The 14,543-nt window shown below is 66.9% G+C and overlaps 1 protein-coding gene across 1 annotated transcript; it reads right to left on the bottom strand.

Moving 5' to 3' along the window:
- Positions 1 to 1,392: 1,392 nt before the first annotated feature.
- SORBS3 (sorbin and SH3 domain containing 3) lies at positions 1,393 to 6,688 on the bottom strand. Its single transcript, XM_050910257.1, has 18 exons — positions 6,545 to 6,688; positions 6,326 to 6,431; positions 6,005 to 6,228; positions 5,868 to 5,931; positions 5,651 to 5,789; positions 5,448 to 5,541; positions 5,311 to 5,352; positions 5,099 to 5,185; positions 4,530 to 4,585; positions 3,417 to 3,541; positions 3,250 to 3,329; positions 3,116 to 3,162; positions 2,828 to 2,942; positions 2,618 to 2,743; positions 2,093 to 2,533; positions 1,906 to 1,988; positions 1,711 to 1,817; positions 1,393 to 1,624 (listed from the first exon to the last, which is right to left on the bottom strand). The coding sequence occupies exons 1-18, from the start codon at positions 6,650 to 6,652 to the stop codon at positions 1,563 to 1,565; spliced, it is 2,106 nt and encodes a 701-aa protein (XP_050766214.1). The 5' UTR covers positions 6,653 to 6,688; the 3' UTR covers positions 1,393 to 1,562.
- Positions 6,689 to 14,543: the final 7,855 nt, after the last annotated feature.

The raw sequence follows: 14,543 nt of genomic DNA, 5'->3' as shown, positions 1-14,543 counted from the left end.
CCCCCCCCGCAGCCCCCCGGGCGCACTCACCGGCGGGCGGCCGAGCCGGGCGGCCCCGTGGGGCGGCGGAGCCGAGCACGGCCCCGGCGGCGGCGCCGCCCCCTCGGAAGGGGCCGGCGGAGCCCAACGGGGCCGGGCCGGGCCGGGCGGCGGCTCCGCAGCGCCGTCTGCGGGCACGGACACCCCGACGGGGCGCACGGCGCCGGGCACGGCTCGGCTCGGCACGGAGCGGCCCGGTGCGGCGGGGGACCCCGGGCACAGGGGACGGGAGATGCCCTGGGAGGCTGCCCGTGGGCTGGGGGGCGCGGGGGGATGGGGGGGTGGGGGGGTGGGATATGCCCCGCGGCCCCAGGCGGCATCGCCGCCCCTCGGGGCATCGCTGCCCCACGCAGCGTCTCTGCCCCGTGCACCATCGTCACGCCCCGCACAGCGTCAGCCCCGTGCGCCGTCATAGCCCCGTGCAGCCCCACATGCACCACTGCAGCCCCCCCCGGGCACTGTTGCAGCCCCACATGCTCCTCTGCAGCCCCACACGCACCATTGCAACCCCCCATGGGCACTGTTGCAGCCCCACATGCCCTGTTGCAGCTCCACAGGCTTCCCCTCAGCCCCACATGCACCACTGCAACCCCCCATGGGCACCATTGCAGCCCCACATGCCCCGTTGCAGCTCCACATGCTCTGTTGCAGCTCCACAGGCTTCCCTGCAGCCCCACATGCACCACTGCAACCCCCCATGGGCACCATTGCAGCCCCACATGCCCTGTTGCAGCTCCACAGGCTCCCCTGCAGCCCCCATGCACCATTGCAACCCCCCATGGGCACCATTGCACTCCCTCATGTCCCATTGCAACCTCACATGCACCGCTGCAACCCCCCACATGCACCGTTGCAGCCCCACATGCCCCCCTGTAGCCCCCCCGCACCATTGCAGCCCCATGCAGCGCTGTAACCCTGCACAGCACCGTGGCCCCACGCAGCGTCACCGCCACGCAGCATCGCAACCCCACGGGGACCACCACAGCCCCACGTGCAGCCCCGCCACCCCACGCAGCATCCCACGGGCCCCTGCCCCACATCTCCCCCTGGGCACCGTCCCACCGGCTCCCTCCCATCCCGGCACCACCAGGCTGGGCCTCGGCTCGGGCTGAGCTCAGCTTTAATGATGGACAAGAAGCAAACGCGACTCCCGGGCGCGTGGCACGGCCCCGGACCGGCATCTCGGGTCACAGCCGTCATGGTCAGGCCCGGCACCGGCCAGGCCCCCCCCGGCACTGGCTGGAGAGGGAGGGAGAGGTACGGCCACCGGGACGGTGGGCAATAAGGCACCGGGCAGCGGTGAGGAGGGGTCAGGTTAAGGCACTGGGGTGGGGAGACCCCCGCGCAGGGGGATTGGTCCCTGTTAGAGGCAGCCCCATAGGGGCAGGAGGGAGCTGGAGGCACTTCGTCCCCGTGGGGGGACACGGAGGGGACGCGGCGGGGATGCAGGGTGGCCGAGGTGGGACAGTGGGGAGCCCCTGGCCCCGCACCTCCCGCCGGGCTCCTCTTCTCAGCGCCGTGGGTCACACCGGTGCCACGTAATTGCCGGGGAAAGTGCCGAATTTCTGCGTCCTCCTGGACACGCCTGGGGGGATAAAGGCAAAGAGAGGCGGTGAGGGGCCACGGTGGCAACCGGTCCCCATCCCTGTCCCCATCCCGGCGGCCACGCACCCACGAACCAGCCGTCGTCGCACTGCTGCATGACGTCCACCCGGTCCCCCTCCAGCAGCTCCAGCTCGTCGGCATTTTGGGGCCGGTAGTGGTAGAGCGCCCGGTACCTGCAAGACACAGCGTGGCCAGAGCCCGTGCCGCCATGGGTCCCGTGTGGGGACACGGTGCCACGGTGCCGCTCCTGGCCCTACTTACGGGGTCCACTGGATTTCGGAGCCGTTGTAGGACGGGGCGGGCTCAGGGCGGGTGCTGGTGGGTGCCCCCGGGGCCACGCACTGCTGGGGGGAGAGGATGGGTGCAGCGTTACGGGGCAGCACCCACATCCCCAGCGGTGCCGAAGCACAATGCCGGGGCTGGGGGCTGCAGTGGGGGGGTCACTCACCTGCTCGGGGGCCCAGGCCGGGCACCAGGGCTCCTGGGGATGGGTGGCTGCAGGGTGCGGGGGGCCGGCGGGGGCCGGCGAGGGGCTCGGGGCGCCGGCGCGGGGCAGCTTTGGGGAGGCGGGGAAGGCGAAGCCGAGGTGGCGGGGTGAGGATGGGCGCCCACCGGCCTCGCCGAGACCCCGCTCTGCTGCCCGGGGGGAGCTGGCGGAAAGCGGGGGACCCTGGGGACCGGGCGAGCGCTGCAGGGACGGGGAGCCAGCCGGGAGCCGGGGGCTGGCGGAGGCGGGCGAGGGTGGGAAGTCCTCGGCAGTGGCTTTCACCCGTGGCTCCTTCAGCACCTGCACGTAGGTGGCGGGGAAGATGCCCTGACGGCTGGTGCCGGAGATGCGCCCCTCGTACCAGTTCTCGTCCACCCGCCGCACCAGGCAGATCCGCTCGCCCTGCCGACGGGACGAGAGGATGGGTTAGCGTGGCATGGCACGGCATGGCATGGCATGGCACGGCACGGCGCGGCGCAGCGGTACCTTGCGGAAGGAGAGCTCGACGGGCAGCTCCCCTCGGAAGTTGTAAAGCGCCAGGGCCTCGCCGTACTCCAGCACCTGGATGGTGGGTGCCTTGATGGGCTTGGGCACCTCCGTGGGGGGCAGGATCTGTGGGGGGGGATGACAACATGGGTGAGGGTCAGCACCAGGCTCTCCAAGCCCAGCTGCCCCCTCTCCATCCTCCGGGCTCACCTCCACGTAGTTGGAGGGGAAGATGCCCACGCGGCCGTGGTGCTCGCCCTCCAGCCAGTTCCTGTCCACCTCCTTATGGATGTAGACGATGTCCCCCTTCTGCAGCGTCAGCTCCCTGCAAGCGGCAGCGCTCAGGGACACTGCTCACACCGGTCCCAGGGGGGCACCGACCCAGCCCCAGCCCCAGCCGGCACGGCCACCCCACATCTCGGGGCTCCTCCGGTCCCCATCCACCACCCGAGGGACCGCGGGGGCACGGCGGGGACCCCCAGCAGCGCCATCACTCACTTGGGCGACTCGGCTTGGAAGTCGAACTTGAGGCGAGCGGCTTTCATCTGGGGAGGGAGAGGAGCAGTTACAGGGGCACTCCCCCACCCCAGCCATCCCCGATCCCATATGGGACGGGACCATCCCGGCCTCACCTTCTTCTCCTCCCTCCTGACGGCCTCCGTGGGGTCCCCCATGTCGGACAGGCTGGGGAGGGTCCCTGGCCTGAGGGTGTCTGCAAAGAGCGGGGTGTCACCAGCCGGCGGGGACGGGGTGCATGGGGTGCCCCATGGCACGGCACGGCTCGGTGGGGGGGGCTCACCTCTGCTGGGGGCTGCACGGCTCCGGTCAGTGGCCAGCCCCAGGCCACCCCGCTCCATGCCGGGGCTGGCGGGCAGGCGGTGGGTGCTGGGGGGGCTCTGCAGCCGGCGGGGTGACAGGGGGCTCCTGCGGGGTGACAGCAGCTCAGGGCAGGGCTGAGCCCCGCGGCCAGCCCCGCTGCCACGCACCCCCCCTGCTCCCCACCCCGCTGCCCTCCGGGGGCAGGAGCTCTGGGGTCCCCCGGGACCAGGATGCCGGGGTCCCCCGGCTGCACCCCTCCAGAGTCTCGTCCCGGAGGCGGCCAGGCAGGACAGGTCCAAAGTTTGCCGGCAGTGCCGGCGGCACGTCCCTGCTGCCGCGGAGCAGGAAGCAGGGAGCAGGCCAGCGCCGGGGAGGGCCGCCTGGCTAATGGATAACCCCGCTCCCGGGGGGCACTTAAAGAGCCCAAATTCCCCCCCAGCCTGCAGAGGGGGGTCAGGCAGGGGGGCAGCCAGCCCTCCAGCCCCCATGCACACCCCTGGGAGGTTACGGTAGGTCCTACAAGAAGCAGAGCACTTGTTTGTTTTGTTTTCCTCCCGCTGCCGGGGCAGAGCATGGGGCCGTAGGGATTTTGCAGGGTGCCCACCCCATCCCGGGGTGCACCGGCACCCGCCGGCACAGGTGTCCCCTCCCTGCACCAGTGGCAGCAGGGACATGGGGACACGGCGGTGGGAATCCATCCGCCGTCACCTCCCGTGGGACTGAGCCAAGCCCCGGGACACGGTGTCCCCGCACGGGCTGGACGGGGAAAAGGGTCAGCCCCGGTCCGTCCCCGTCCCACCCACTGGGCAGCCCGCCCGGCGCCGGGGTCCCCCACCCGTGGCGGGGCGTGGTGGGGGCGAGGCGGCCAGCAGTGCCACGGGGGGCTCCGTGGGGGTCCGTGGGGGATGCGTGGGGACCCTCACCCTGCTGCGGGAGCCGGGACGTTGGAGGGACGATCCCGCCTACCCCTCCCTCTCCCCCCCCCCCCCCCCCAGTGTGGGGCCCTGTCTCACCGCTGCCCCCGCCTCGAGTGGGGCCCCGGGGCAGTGGGATTTGGGGGTTCGGGGTGTGGGGAGCAGCCGGTTCTACTCACCGAGCTGCCGGGGAGGCCGGAGCAGGGGAGCGAGCGGTGGGAGCAGCCGCCGAGCTCTGCCGGAGAGGAGCAGGAGGGGGTGGGAGAGAAAAATTAATCATCCAAGAGGCTGAGTCTCCGCGGGAAGCGAGGGAGTCCAGCTCCCGGCTGCGCCAATAACCGCCGGACGGACGGCGTGGCAAGACAGGGTCCTAGCGTCCCACGGCCACGGCCACGGCTACGGCCACGGCCACGGTGGCCAGGCCACGGCCACATGCCACCAGCCGGCTGTACGTGCATCCAGCTGTGCATGCATCCAGCTGTGCGTGCATCCAGCTGTGCACGCATCCAGCCGTGCATGCACCCGGGGCTGCGCCTGCATCCAGCCGTGCACGCATCCAGCCGTGCACGCGTCCTGCCACGTGCACGTTCAAGCCTTGCACAAGGGCCGTGCGCACAGCTGGATGTGCGCACAGCTGGATGGACGTGCCATCAGCCCTGCATGTCCCTTCAGGGCCACCCAGCCCAGGGAGGGATGAGGGGCAGCAGGAGAGGCCCAGGCTGGCGCGGGCGGGCAGGGGCCGGGGTACCTGGCAGGGATGCCGGCGCGTCTCCATGGCCCTCATGTCCTTGTCCAGCTCCTCGCTGAGCTGCTCCAGCTCCCGCTCCAGCAGCAGCTGCGTGGGCAGGACGGGGCTGCGGCGGGCGAGGCTGGCACTGCCCGCACCCCACGTCCCAGCCGCGTGGGCATCGGGACCCCCGCTGCCACCCCCTGGCCCCCCGCCTGCCGTTGGCAGCTTACCTCGATGGGCTGAGTCCGTGCCGGCGGCACCGCTGCCGGGGGCTGGAAAGGGCAAGGGGCCGGTTAGGTGTGCGCCCACCACAGCACCCACCAGCATCCCTCCATGCCGGGGCTGAGCGGGGGCCGGGGCTGCCTACCTGCTGCGGCTGCTCCAGCACCGAGGGTTTCCCCGGTTCGTAGTCAAAAATGCTGCCGGGCTCCATGGTGGCACCGGTGTCACCCCAGCTGGTCCTGTGGGGAGCCGGGAGGAGCTCAGCCCCCTGCAGCCCCCCACCCTGCGGGCACCCACCGGGGACAGGTCCCCAGGCACCATTTAAATGCCGCCTGGTGCCACACTCACCAGTCCAGCCCGTTGGGCATGCCGGGGGGCTCAGCCAGCAACGGCCCTTTCCTCCGCGGCCGTGGTGGGGATGGAGGCACCGTGGTGGGTGAGGGGCTGAGCTTACCCGTGGGGCAGCGATGGGCATCCCAATCTGGCTCTGCGGGGATGGAGGAGGAGGAGGTGAGCGGGTGCCATGCCGTGCCGTGCCGTGCCGTGCCGCGGCACCGGGACTCACCTGGCAGCTTGCGGTGGATCTGCCGGAACATGCTGCGGTACCAGTCGCGGGGCCGGTCGACGCTCTGCGGGGACACGGTGGGGCGGTGAGGGGGTGACGGGAGCAGGGGAAACCCCAGCCCCGCTCCCCCGACTCACCGACCGCGAGGCGATGGGCATCCCCGTCTCGTCCACCGGCCCGATGCCGTCGTACTTCACCCAGCGCCTCTCCCGCCGCTTGCTGTCCTTGGTCCAGGTGGCCGACCAGCCCGGTGGCCGGGGGCAGGCAGGGGCAACCCCGGGGCCGGGCGTGGGGCCAGCGGGTGCCGGGGTGCTGGGTGCCTTCACCTCCTTGGCCGGCCAGGTCTGGTACCACTCACTCACTGGGGACCAGGCGGGCGAGGGTGAGCCCTTGCCCTCTGCCAAGCATCGCTCAGGGGAGCCCGCGGGGATGTCCCCGGGGATGCTTGGGGCAGGTACCTGAGCTCCTGGGGGCCGCCTGGCCATGCTGGGCCGTGCCGCGGGTCTCTGGCTCGTGGAAGTCGAAATTCAGCGTGTTGGAACCGCGGTGGCGGATGACGGGCACCTGCGGCACAAGGAGGGGGCTGGCACGGGGGCAACGCGGCGGCGGCAAAGGGATGGAGGCAGAGCAGCTCCCCAAATCCCCCAGGCATGCGGCAGCCCCCCGGCCCCACTCACCCGCGTTGCCGTGTGCTGCGGGGGCACCCACGGAGGTGGGTGGAAGGGGGGGACGTCCTCCACGCCCGGAGCCTGGCCAGCGTCGGGGGGCAGGAGCCGGCCCGCCATGGCCGTGGGGTGCCGGGATGGCGCCCCGGGGCTGCCCGTGCCCTGCGGGGGAAAGCGGCTGCGCTCATGGTGGGTCCCATCCCTGTCTGCCGGATGCTCCCCTCCAGTGGCTTCATCTCACCAGGGCTTTGCCGGAGAGCTGGGGGGTCCGGGGGAGCCCCATTCCCACCGCTGGGGACCGTCCCCTGTTATTCAGAGGCACAGGGGACACCGCGGCGGGGTGACAACCACCGCAGCACCGTCCCCAGTTCAGGGAGCCTCACGGTGCCAGGGGAATCGGCTGTTCCTGGCCAGAAACAGCCCTGGCACAGCTCCCTCATGTTCTCCATGCGGCCTCAACCCTGCCGTTGCCGGATCCGCACCACCTGGCCCCTCTCCCCGCCCCGGCTCTGGATGGATCCAGCCCCCCCGGGGCTCTTTGGGGAGAAAATACCCCGGGGTGGGACAGGGCGATGGCCAACCCGTCTTGCCCATCGTCCCGGCATCCCGGTGCGGCATGGTGGGATGCAGCCAGCGCCGGTGCCCTCCCGCCCGGGCATGTGGCGGCAGCGGTGTCGGGCAGTGCGGCGCCAGGAGAGCTGCCAGGGCCGAGCCTCCCCCGGGGCCGAGAAACACGAAAAGGCAGAAGTATTTCCCCACCCTGCAGTGCAAACAGGGAAGGGAGAGGGGAAGGAGGGAAGAGGCAGCCGGAACGCGTGGCCGAGCCCGGCACCACCCCGCCGGGAGGGCGACGCGCCGTGACTCACCGCTGCACCGCGGTGCCAGGGCCGCAGCACGGGTTGGGGGGCAGCTGGGGGGGGACGGGACCCCCGTAACGGCTCCTGACACCGTTGCGGGGAGATGCGGGGCTGCGTGGGCGTGGGATGGCTCCAGGGGCGAGAGCAGCCCCGGAAACCTTTGGGGAACACCCGTGTCCTTGCTTGTCCCCCAGCATCTCCATCCCCACCGGGGCAGGGGCACGTCCATGGCACTCGCAGATGCCGCGGGGGATGCGTGCTGAGCCCGGCACCGCACAGACCCCTCCTCAAACAGGGCAGCCGGTGCTGCTGGGGGGCCACTAGCCCGGCACAGTGCCCTGTGTGCCACCCTCGGGGGGCAGATCAGGCTGGGGACCCCCCGGCTCCTCACCCCTAACACTGCCAGAGGCTCTGCAGCCTGCAAGGCTGTAATTAATGGTTATCACCACCGTGGGGAAACTGAGGCCCTGGGAATGACTTGCCCCAGGCCACAGAAAGCGGGGTGCAGACTCCCACCCTCCCAGGGCACCCCAACCACTGCCACTCCATTCCCCACGCAGTGCCCTCCCGCAGCCCCACGGGGCTCAGCCCCATCCCGCTCCCCCAAAGCCTGGCCCCCGGGGAGCAGGTCCCCGTCGGTCACCCCCTCCTCGCCGGCCCCCGAGCCAGCTCTTACCTCCTGGGTTGTGCTAGCCGGGGGCCCCCGGGCAGCGCCGGCCTCGGGGGGGCCGGGAGCTCGGGGAGCCCTGCGGCGAGCGGGACGGAGCTGCGAACGGCAGGGAAGAAAAATGCACGGCGCAAACTTTGCCGGGGGAAGGAGGGGGGGCGACCTCAGCACATCGTGGGCGGCCGGCACCAAGAGACCCCCGGCAGCATCCCCCCGGCCGGGTCAGCAGCCGCCGTCCGCCCCGGCAGCGGGTACCCGCATGCCCCGGCACCCCAGGGGTGCGCTCGCCCCCCCAGCGCTCCCCGCTCTGGAGCGAGGCCGGCCCATTCAGAGTTTCCAGTGACATTTCCAGGGATGGGATCCAGGGAGGCGAGCCAAGAGGCTGAACTCATCCCACGCCCCGCGCACGCGTTCCCGCGCACCCGGCCCCCACTTACGAAATGGGGCGAGCCCGGCGTCACCAGCTCCCCCCCCCCCCCCCCCCCCCCCCAGCCGCCGCTCCCTGCTGCGGTGCTCCCCATCGGGATGGAGCCGGGGGCTTGGAGGGGTTTTTGGGAGAGGATGAGGAGGGAAGCGCCCAGCGGCGGTGGGGAGCGGGGCTCCGTGCTCCCATAGCCCCCCAAGCCCCGGCACAGGGGGCACGGCGAAAGCAGAGTCCCCATCCCCGCTGCCGCCTGCTTTCCCACGGGCGACCCTCCATCCCCCACGGGTCTGGGCATTGGGGACCCCCATTTAACACCACGTCCTGCTCTGTGGGTGCCCCGTAGCCCACCTCATCCCCTCCGGCAGTGCCCATGTCCCAGTCTCCACCGCTCGCCCGCTTCCTGCTCGCCGCTCCCCAAAACTGCTGACAGCCCCGAAACGGGGGAGCCCCGGCCCTTCCTCTATCCCACGCGCTCCCACGTGAGCTCAGGCCTCTGCCCCCATGGGAGCTTGCGCGGGAGGATGGTGGCTTTGCTGCCAACCACCAGCCATCCCTCGGTCCCCGTGAAGCCACCCGTCCCTTGCCAGAAGCTGCTGCTGCTGGGGACCAAGGGGCCGATGGCACGAGCCCTGCCTGGCCGCAATGCTGCTCCCAGGGGACAGAGGGGACAGGAGCGGGTGTGCTCCCCGCTGCCAGAGCCCCAGAGGACGCAGCTCCCGTCCCAACAGCCGCGGGGACGGGGCGGCTCCTCCCGTGCACCGGTGCAAGCCGGGGACACCGCAGGGAGGAAGCAGGTCGGGGACAGGAGCCGGTCCTGCCAGGGAAACGCGGGGAGACAAGGGCAGAGGACAGCAAGGCCGGGGGCACAGGCACCCGGGGAAAGGCTTAAACCCTGCGAGGGGAGCCCAGACCCCATCCCTGCCCACCAAAGGGGTGACGGTCCCCTCCAGCCCACCCAGTGCCAAGTGACATCTGGAGGTCCCAGCTCCCGCTGGCAATGCCCTCCCGAGGGCAGCGGGGGTCCCGGCCACCCCACGCCACCCACAGCCTACCCCGGGGAGGGGGCCAGCTCCCCCCGGCAGGGACCGGACTCACCTCCACGGCCCCATGCACCGTCCCCTTGCGAAGCGAGCAGCCTCCAGCGCCGGCCCTGCCTCCCTCCGCCCAGCTCCCGGCACCAGCCTCCGCTCGCAGATAAATATTTAACGCGCAGCCTGGGACGGGATTAACAAAGGGCGAGTGTTTCCTGTTTGCTCAGCGCGGCGATGCCAGCCGGGAGCGTGCGGTCAGGCCGAGAGATGCTCTCTTGGTCAGGGCTGTCGTGGGCAGCTGCCGGAGCCCCTCGCTGCCGAGACCGGCACCGTACCCTGCCTGTGCCGAGGGTCGGGGAGCCCGGGGCTGGGCAGCGATGCTGGGTGCGAGGCAGGTTGCTAGCGGCTCCCCCTTGTTTGGTGGAAACACCCAGGAAAGGGGTGGGAGAGATGGAGCATCCCTTCCCCGGTCGCACCCTGACCGCTCCCCAGCAGCTGGGAACGGCTGTCACACCATGCCGGGCCCGGGGAGCCGCGGTGAGGAGCAGGAGACGGCAAACGGATTGCACGTGGTGAGCTAAACTCGACGGTGAGATGCTGACCCAAGCAACCCCGGCATCGGGCAGAGGTGCTGCAAGGGAGAAGCCAGATGTGGCAGCCACAGCTGGGAGCCAGCTCGCCCCAGCTCCCCAGCCAGGCAGGGAGCAGGCGATGCCGGAGCCAGGACCGCTGTAGGAGCCATCTCCTGCCCCCTTGCTCGGCCTGCGCTGGCACAGGTTGGGGATCCCTGGGCAGAAGCCGGGGGAACCAGGCTGGAGTTGGAGCTGTAACCCAGCGGGATGGAGCCCGGCCAGCACGAACACCAGGGTTGCTCGCCAAAGTCCTACAAGCCCATGGCACGGAGGGGGCACCCCGCAAGAGGGGCGAGGAAGGAGCCGAGGGGGTGAAACAAGAGCCGGCAAATACCCTCCTCTTCCTCCTGGCACCCAGGAAGGCAGCGGGAGGAGGATTATTTACTCAGCCAGTGGCTGGAAGGACGGAGGGGCGAGGAGAGGGAGCCGAGAGCTCTCCAACAAAAGCGCCCGGGAGCGACTTCGCAAGTGCCGACGTGCCGGGGAGGTTGGGAGACGCCGTCTGGGCGCTGCCCTGGCCCCGGAGAGGGGCCCTGAGCGAGGCAGCAGCTGTAAAACAGACCCTAAAACCTTTCTCCCTTCCTTCCCGAAAGCCAGGCACAGCACCCGTGGGGGCTCCTTGCCGTGCCCTCCGCCCCGGGAGCCAGGCACCCCAGCGCACCCCAAAATAAACCATAGCGGAGGCGAGTGACTGTGTCAATTTTTAACTTTTTTTTTTTTCTCCTTAAAGATGACTTCCAATTTACATTAAGACAGTTCTAACAAATTCATTCCTTGTTCACAAAAAAAAAAAAAGAAATTATATTAAATAATTTCTGCCAATAAATAACATTTTCACCATTTTTTTTTCTCCTTTAAACATAACTAAAAAAAAAAAAAGCAAGGAAAAAAGAAAAAAAAGGAGGCAGTCTCCAGGCAACGGGCGTATGATCCTTCAGCATCGAGAACCCTAAAATCACCATCACTGCACCCAGCACGTGTCCCGTGGGGCTTCAGGTCCTCCCTGGCAGAGGCCGGTGGGCCTCCACGCATCCCTGCCACCGCACCTAGCTAGGTCGGATCCGTGCCCGAGTGCCGCGACAGGCTCCCGGGCTGGCACGGGCAGCAAGAGGTTCTCCCAACGCCAAATAAAACAAAAAAAGCTTGAACTCAACCCACCACCCGACCCATTGCTGACTCCCCTCCTTGTTACATGCACCTTGCTATAACATGCAAAAAAAAAAAAAAAAATAAAAACCCAGGCTGCGAGGCCAGCCTGCGGAGGCGGCGGCTGGGCTTTCCCCGGGGCCGGTTGTGCTCCTTGGCTTGCATTCCCGGAGTCCTGTTTGCCAAGCTCCGGGTGGCAGCCGGGGAGGGAAAGGGACGGGCGGGAGCTCTGAGATGAGAGGTCTTGAGACGTGCATAGCTCCGAGGCGCTGGCTTTGCAGGGGTTGGGGGGGGGGAAGAGGAAGAGGAAGAGGGAGGGGAAATCTGCGTATTTCTGGCATTTTGCTGTTTTGCCGTGGTGGGGATCGGGGCAGGGCGCTCTGCCGGGATGAGCGAGGGACTTAGCGGCTGCCAGTCTCGGCTCCGAGGTCTTCGTCACCTCTTCCCCAAAAGCTGGTGAAGAGGGGATGGGGATTCTGGGCTCGGCGGTGGGGCAGGGGAAAGCTCTGCCTTCCCCGCAGCTCCTGCCGCCGGCCGGGGGCTGCGCTTGGCAGGGATGCCAGCACGGAGAGCGTTACACGGATGTGCCTTTGTCAATCGAGGGGGTAATTAGCACCCATGCGCCCCATCCTGCTCCTCACCCCCTCGGGAACTCATGTCAAGGGAAGGGGGGACCAGCACTGGCGTTGCTACAGCAATGGGAGCTCTGCTTCGCCTGGCAGTATGGCATCCATACATGCCGGCTGCCATACGGCAGGGCTCTCGCCGGGGCGGGGGGGGACGGGGACGGGACAACAGCAACATCCAGCCATTAACCGCCTTCCCCGAGAGGCACCAGCCCCTCCTGGGCCGGGATGCTGCGGTGCTGCGGCCCCCACCAGCCGCAGGGATGTTTTCGGCAACACCCGGCTCCAGGGACCGGGGGGGTGACAGCTCCTCGCAGCGCCGTCAGCCCCCCCGTGCTCTGCAACGACAGCAAACCACGAAGCACAAGGGGTCAAACGGGTTTTGGGGGGGAGCTGGCGATGCCGGAGCAGGAGAAGAAGGTTGGGGGATAAACCGCAAGCGAAGCAAATCCCTCTCCGCAAAGGGACGGTCCCTGCTGAGCCCCCACGCACGGGCTGCCAGGCTCGGGGTACGAGCATCCCCCCCCGCCGCAGCACCCGTCCCAAAGCTCCCGACTAAAACTGCTGCTTGGGTGAGATCCCAGCCTGGGTCAGAACAACATGCCCGAACATGCACGGGCAGCACCTTTGCACGGTTTGCGCTCTCAGAGGAAGATACCACACATCGGCTCACTGTGTTTCAGAAAGGATGCCGTTAAAAAAACAGAAGAAATACTCACAGACAAAGGCAATTGGCCCCACGCCTCATATGGGGTTAGAGAAGCTTGCTCAAAACATCTCGCACTTTTTGCAAAGCAGTGGGCGTGTAAAAAAGGGAAAAAGGAAAAAAAAAAAAAAAAGAAAAAGTGGAGGCATGCGACTCAAAAGTCTCTTGTGAAAACCCAGTGGTCTGCTCACAGATTTCCTAAATAGCTGGCATGAAATTAAGTGACGTATGATTATAAGACAATTTGAAAGCTTCCTGCAAAGTTGCTGTTTTCCTCTGTCGCTGGAATCGCGGCTTAGGGCCGGAGCACAAAGGGAAGACAGCAAGATCCAGCGAAGGGGTTGGCAAACGTCCCTTGTTAGAGGCTAAGCCCGCTCACCTGCTGCCCTTGCTTGGGGAAAGCATAATAGACAGTTCAGCTGGAAAAGAAGCGAAAGCTGGCAAGGGATTTGCTTCTGAAAGCTGCTGCTTTGACTCTGTGCAGGCAGAAGAGGACGCGGCTCAAGTGACATGAAGGGAAGGGAAGCAACCAAACGGGAATCTCACAAAATCCTTTTTTTTTTTTCAACGCTCACTCCAGGTCAAAGTTTAAGTGAAAGAACGAGGCTCTGCTTAACAGATCCAAGCTTCAAAACCCTTGACACGGCAAAGAGGGCGTCCTCCGGAAACCCTCCTTTCACCGGGAGATCCCCCTCCCTCTCTCCAGCACCGCACAAAAACCCTTCCAAAATTTCTGCCAGATCCACTCGGTTCTTCTACCTGCCAACCTACCGTAAAACCATCCTCCCTCCCCTGCAGCCGAGGGAGGGACGCGCTTCCCAAACCAGGGGCTTTTTAGCAAAGCCGCCTCGCCGCTGGCCATCAGCCAACAAGCCACGTCTCTACAGAAACGAGCAGCACCGTCACCCATCCTTCCCCAAATCTTTTATCACAAGCCAGCAAACCCCCTCCGGCTGCCGGGAAAGGCTGATGTGCCCGTGGCTCCTTTGGAATAGCCGCCGGCTAACAAAGTAACCGGCAGCGGGGTAAGCCCACGTCGTCCGCAGTAGGTGAAAGCCCCCCCCCAAAGACGCATGCTGGATGACTGGGAGGCGATGCTGGCTTAGGGGAGACCACCGCGTACGCCCACCACTCAAATACTGATCAGCAAGACCCGATTCGAGAGCCGGGCGCAGGGGAACGTGCCACGGGCTCTGCAGTATGTGATGGTGGTAGCGGGGGGGGGTCTTTCTATCCACGGGTTATACATCACCCCCTTTTTCCTTTAAAATTCAGGCCCTGCAGATTTCCCAAAGACCTGCTGATCACTGGAGACCGGATACAATTCCTCTGCTCTGAATCAGAGGGATTCCCAGAGGGATTCCCGCTTGCACAGGCAGTCCCAGCTGACAAACTCCGGCGTACAGCTGGCTGCACCGAATCCGAACGGCTGAGGCTTCGGGAGGAGCTGCAACAAGGGGCAGCGCTTCTCCCACCCGCCTTCCCGTTCCGATTAAGAGGTTACTTTTTTTTGCTCGGGGCTCCACTGGAATAAAACTGAATTACTGAAGGAAAAGGTGCTGTGATTGGTATAACACACTGGAGTCCTTTAGAGCTAATCCTGAATATTTGGATGTCACCTTGGAAGAGGGACGGATGCCAGCCAGTTGCACCGTGCCACGTGCCTTCCACAGAATCGGTTGCTAAAGCAGCAGATGCAGGTAGGCAAGAAGTTGAAGAAAACAACAGCAAACTCTGGGAAGAAGACAGTTGTGAAAAGAAAAACCAAACCAACCCTATCTTCAACGAAAGGACCTGCTTTTGAAAGCACAGGCTAACTTAGAATTGTACCAAAGTCAACGACCCAAGTTGCCTGGGACTGTTTTTGTTTCTTTTAATCCCCCCACAGAGGTTTGCCTCTCGTGGAGGAGAGGTCAGCTGTA

This window comes from Gymnogyps californianus, chromosome 23, assembly GCF_018139145.2.
Source record: "Gymnogyps californianus isolate 813 chromosome 23, ASM1813914v2, whole genome shotgun sequence".
Lineage (NCBI taxonomy): Eukaryota > Metazoa > Chordata > Aves > Accipitriformes > Cathartidae > Gymnogyps > Gymnogyps californianus.
This window is presented reverse-complemented; position numbering and strand designations above follow the sequence as displayed.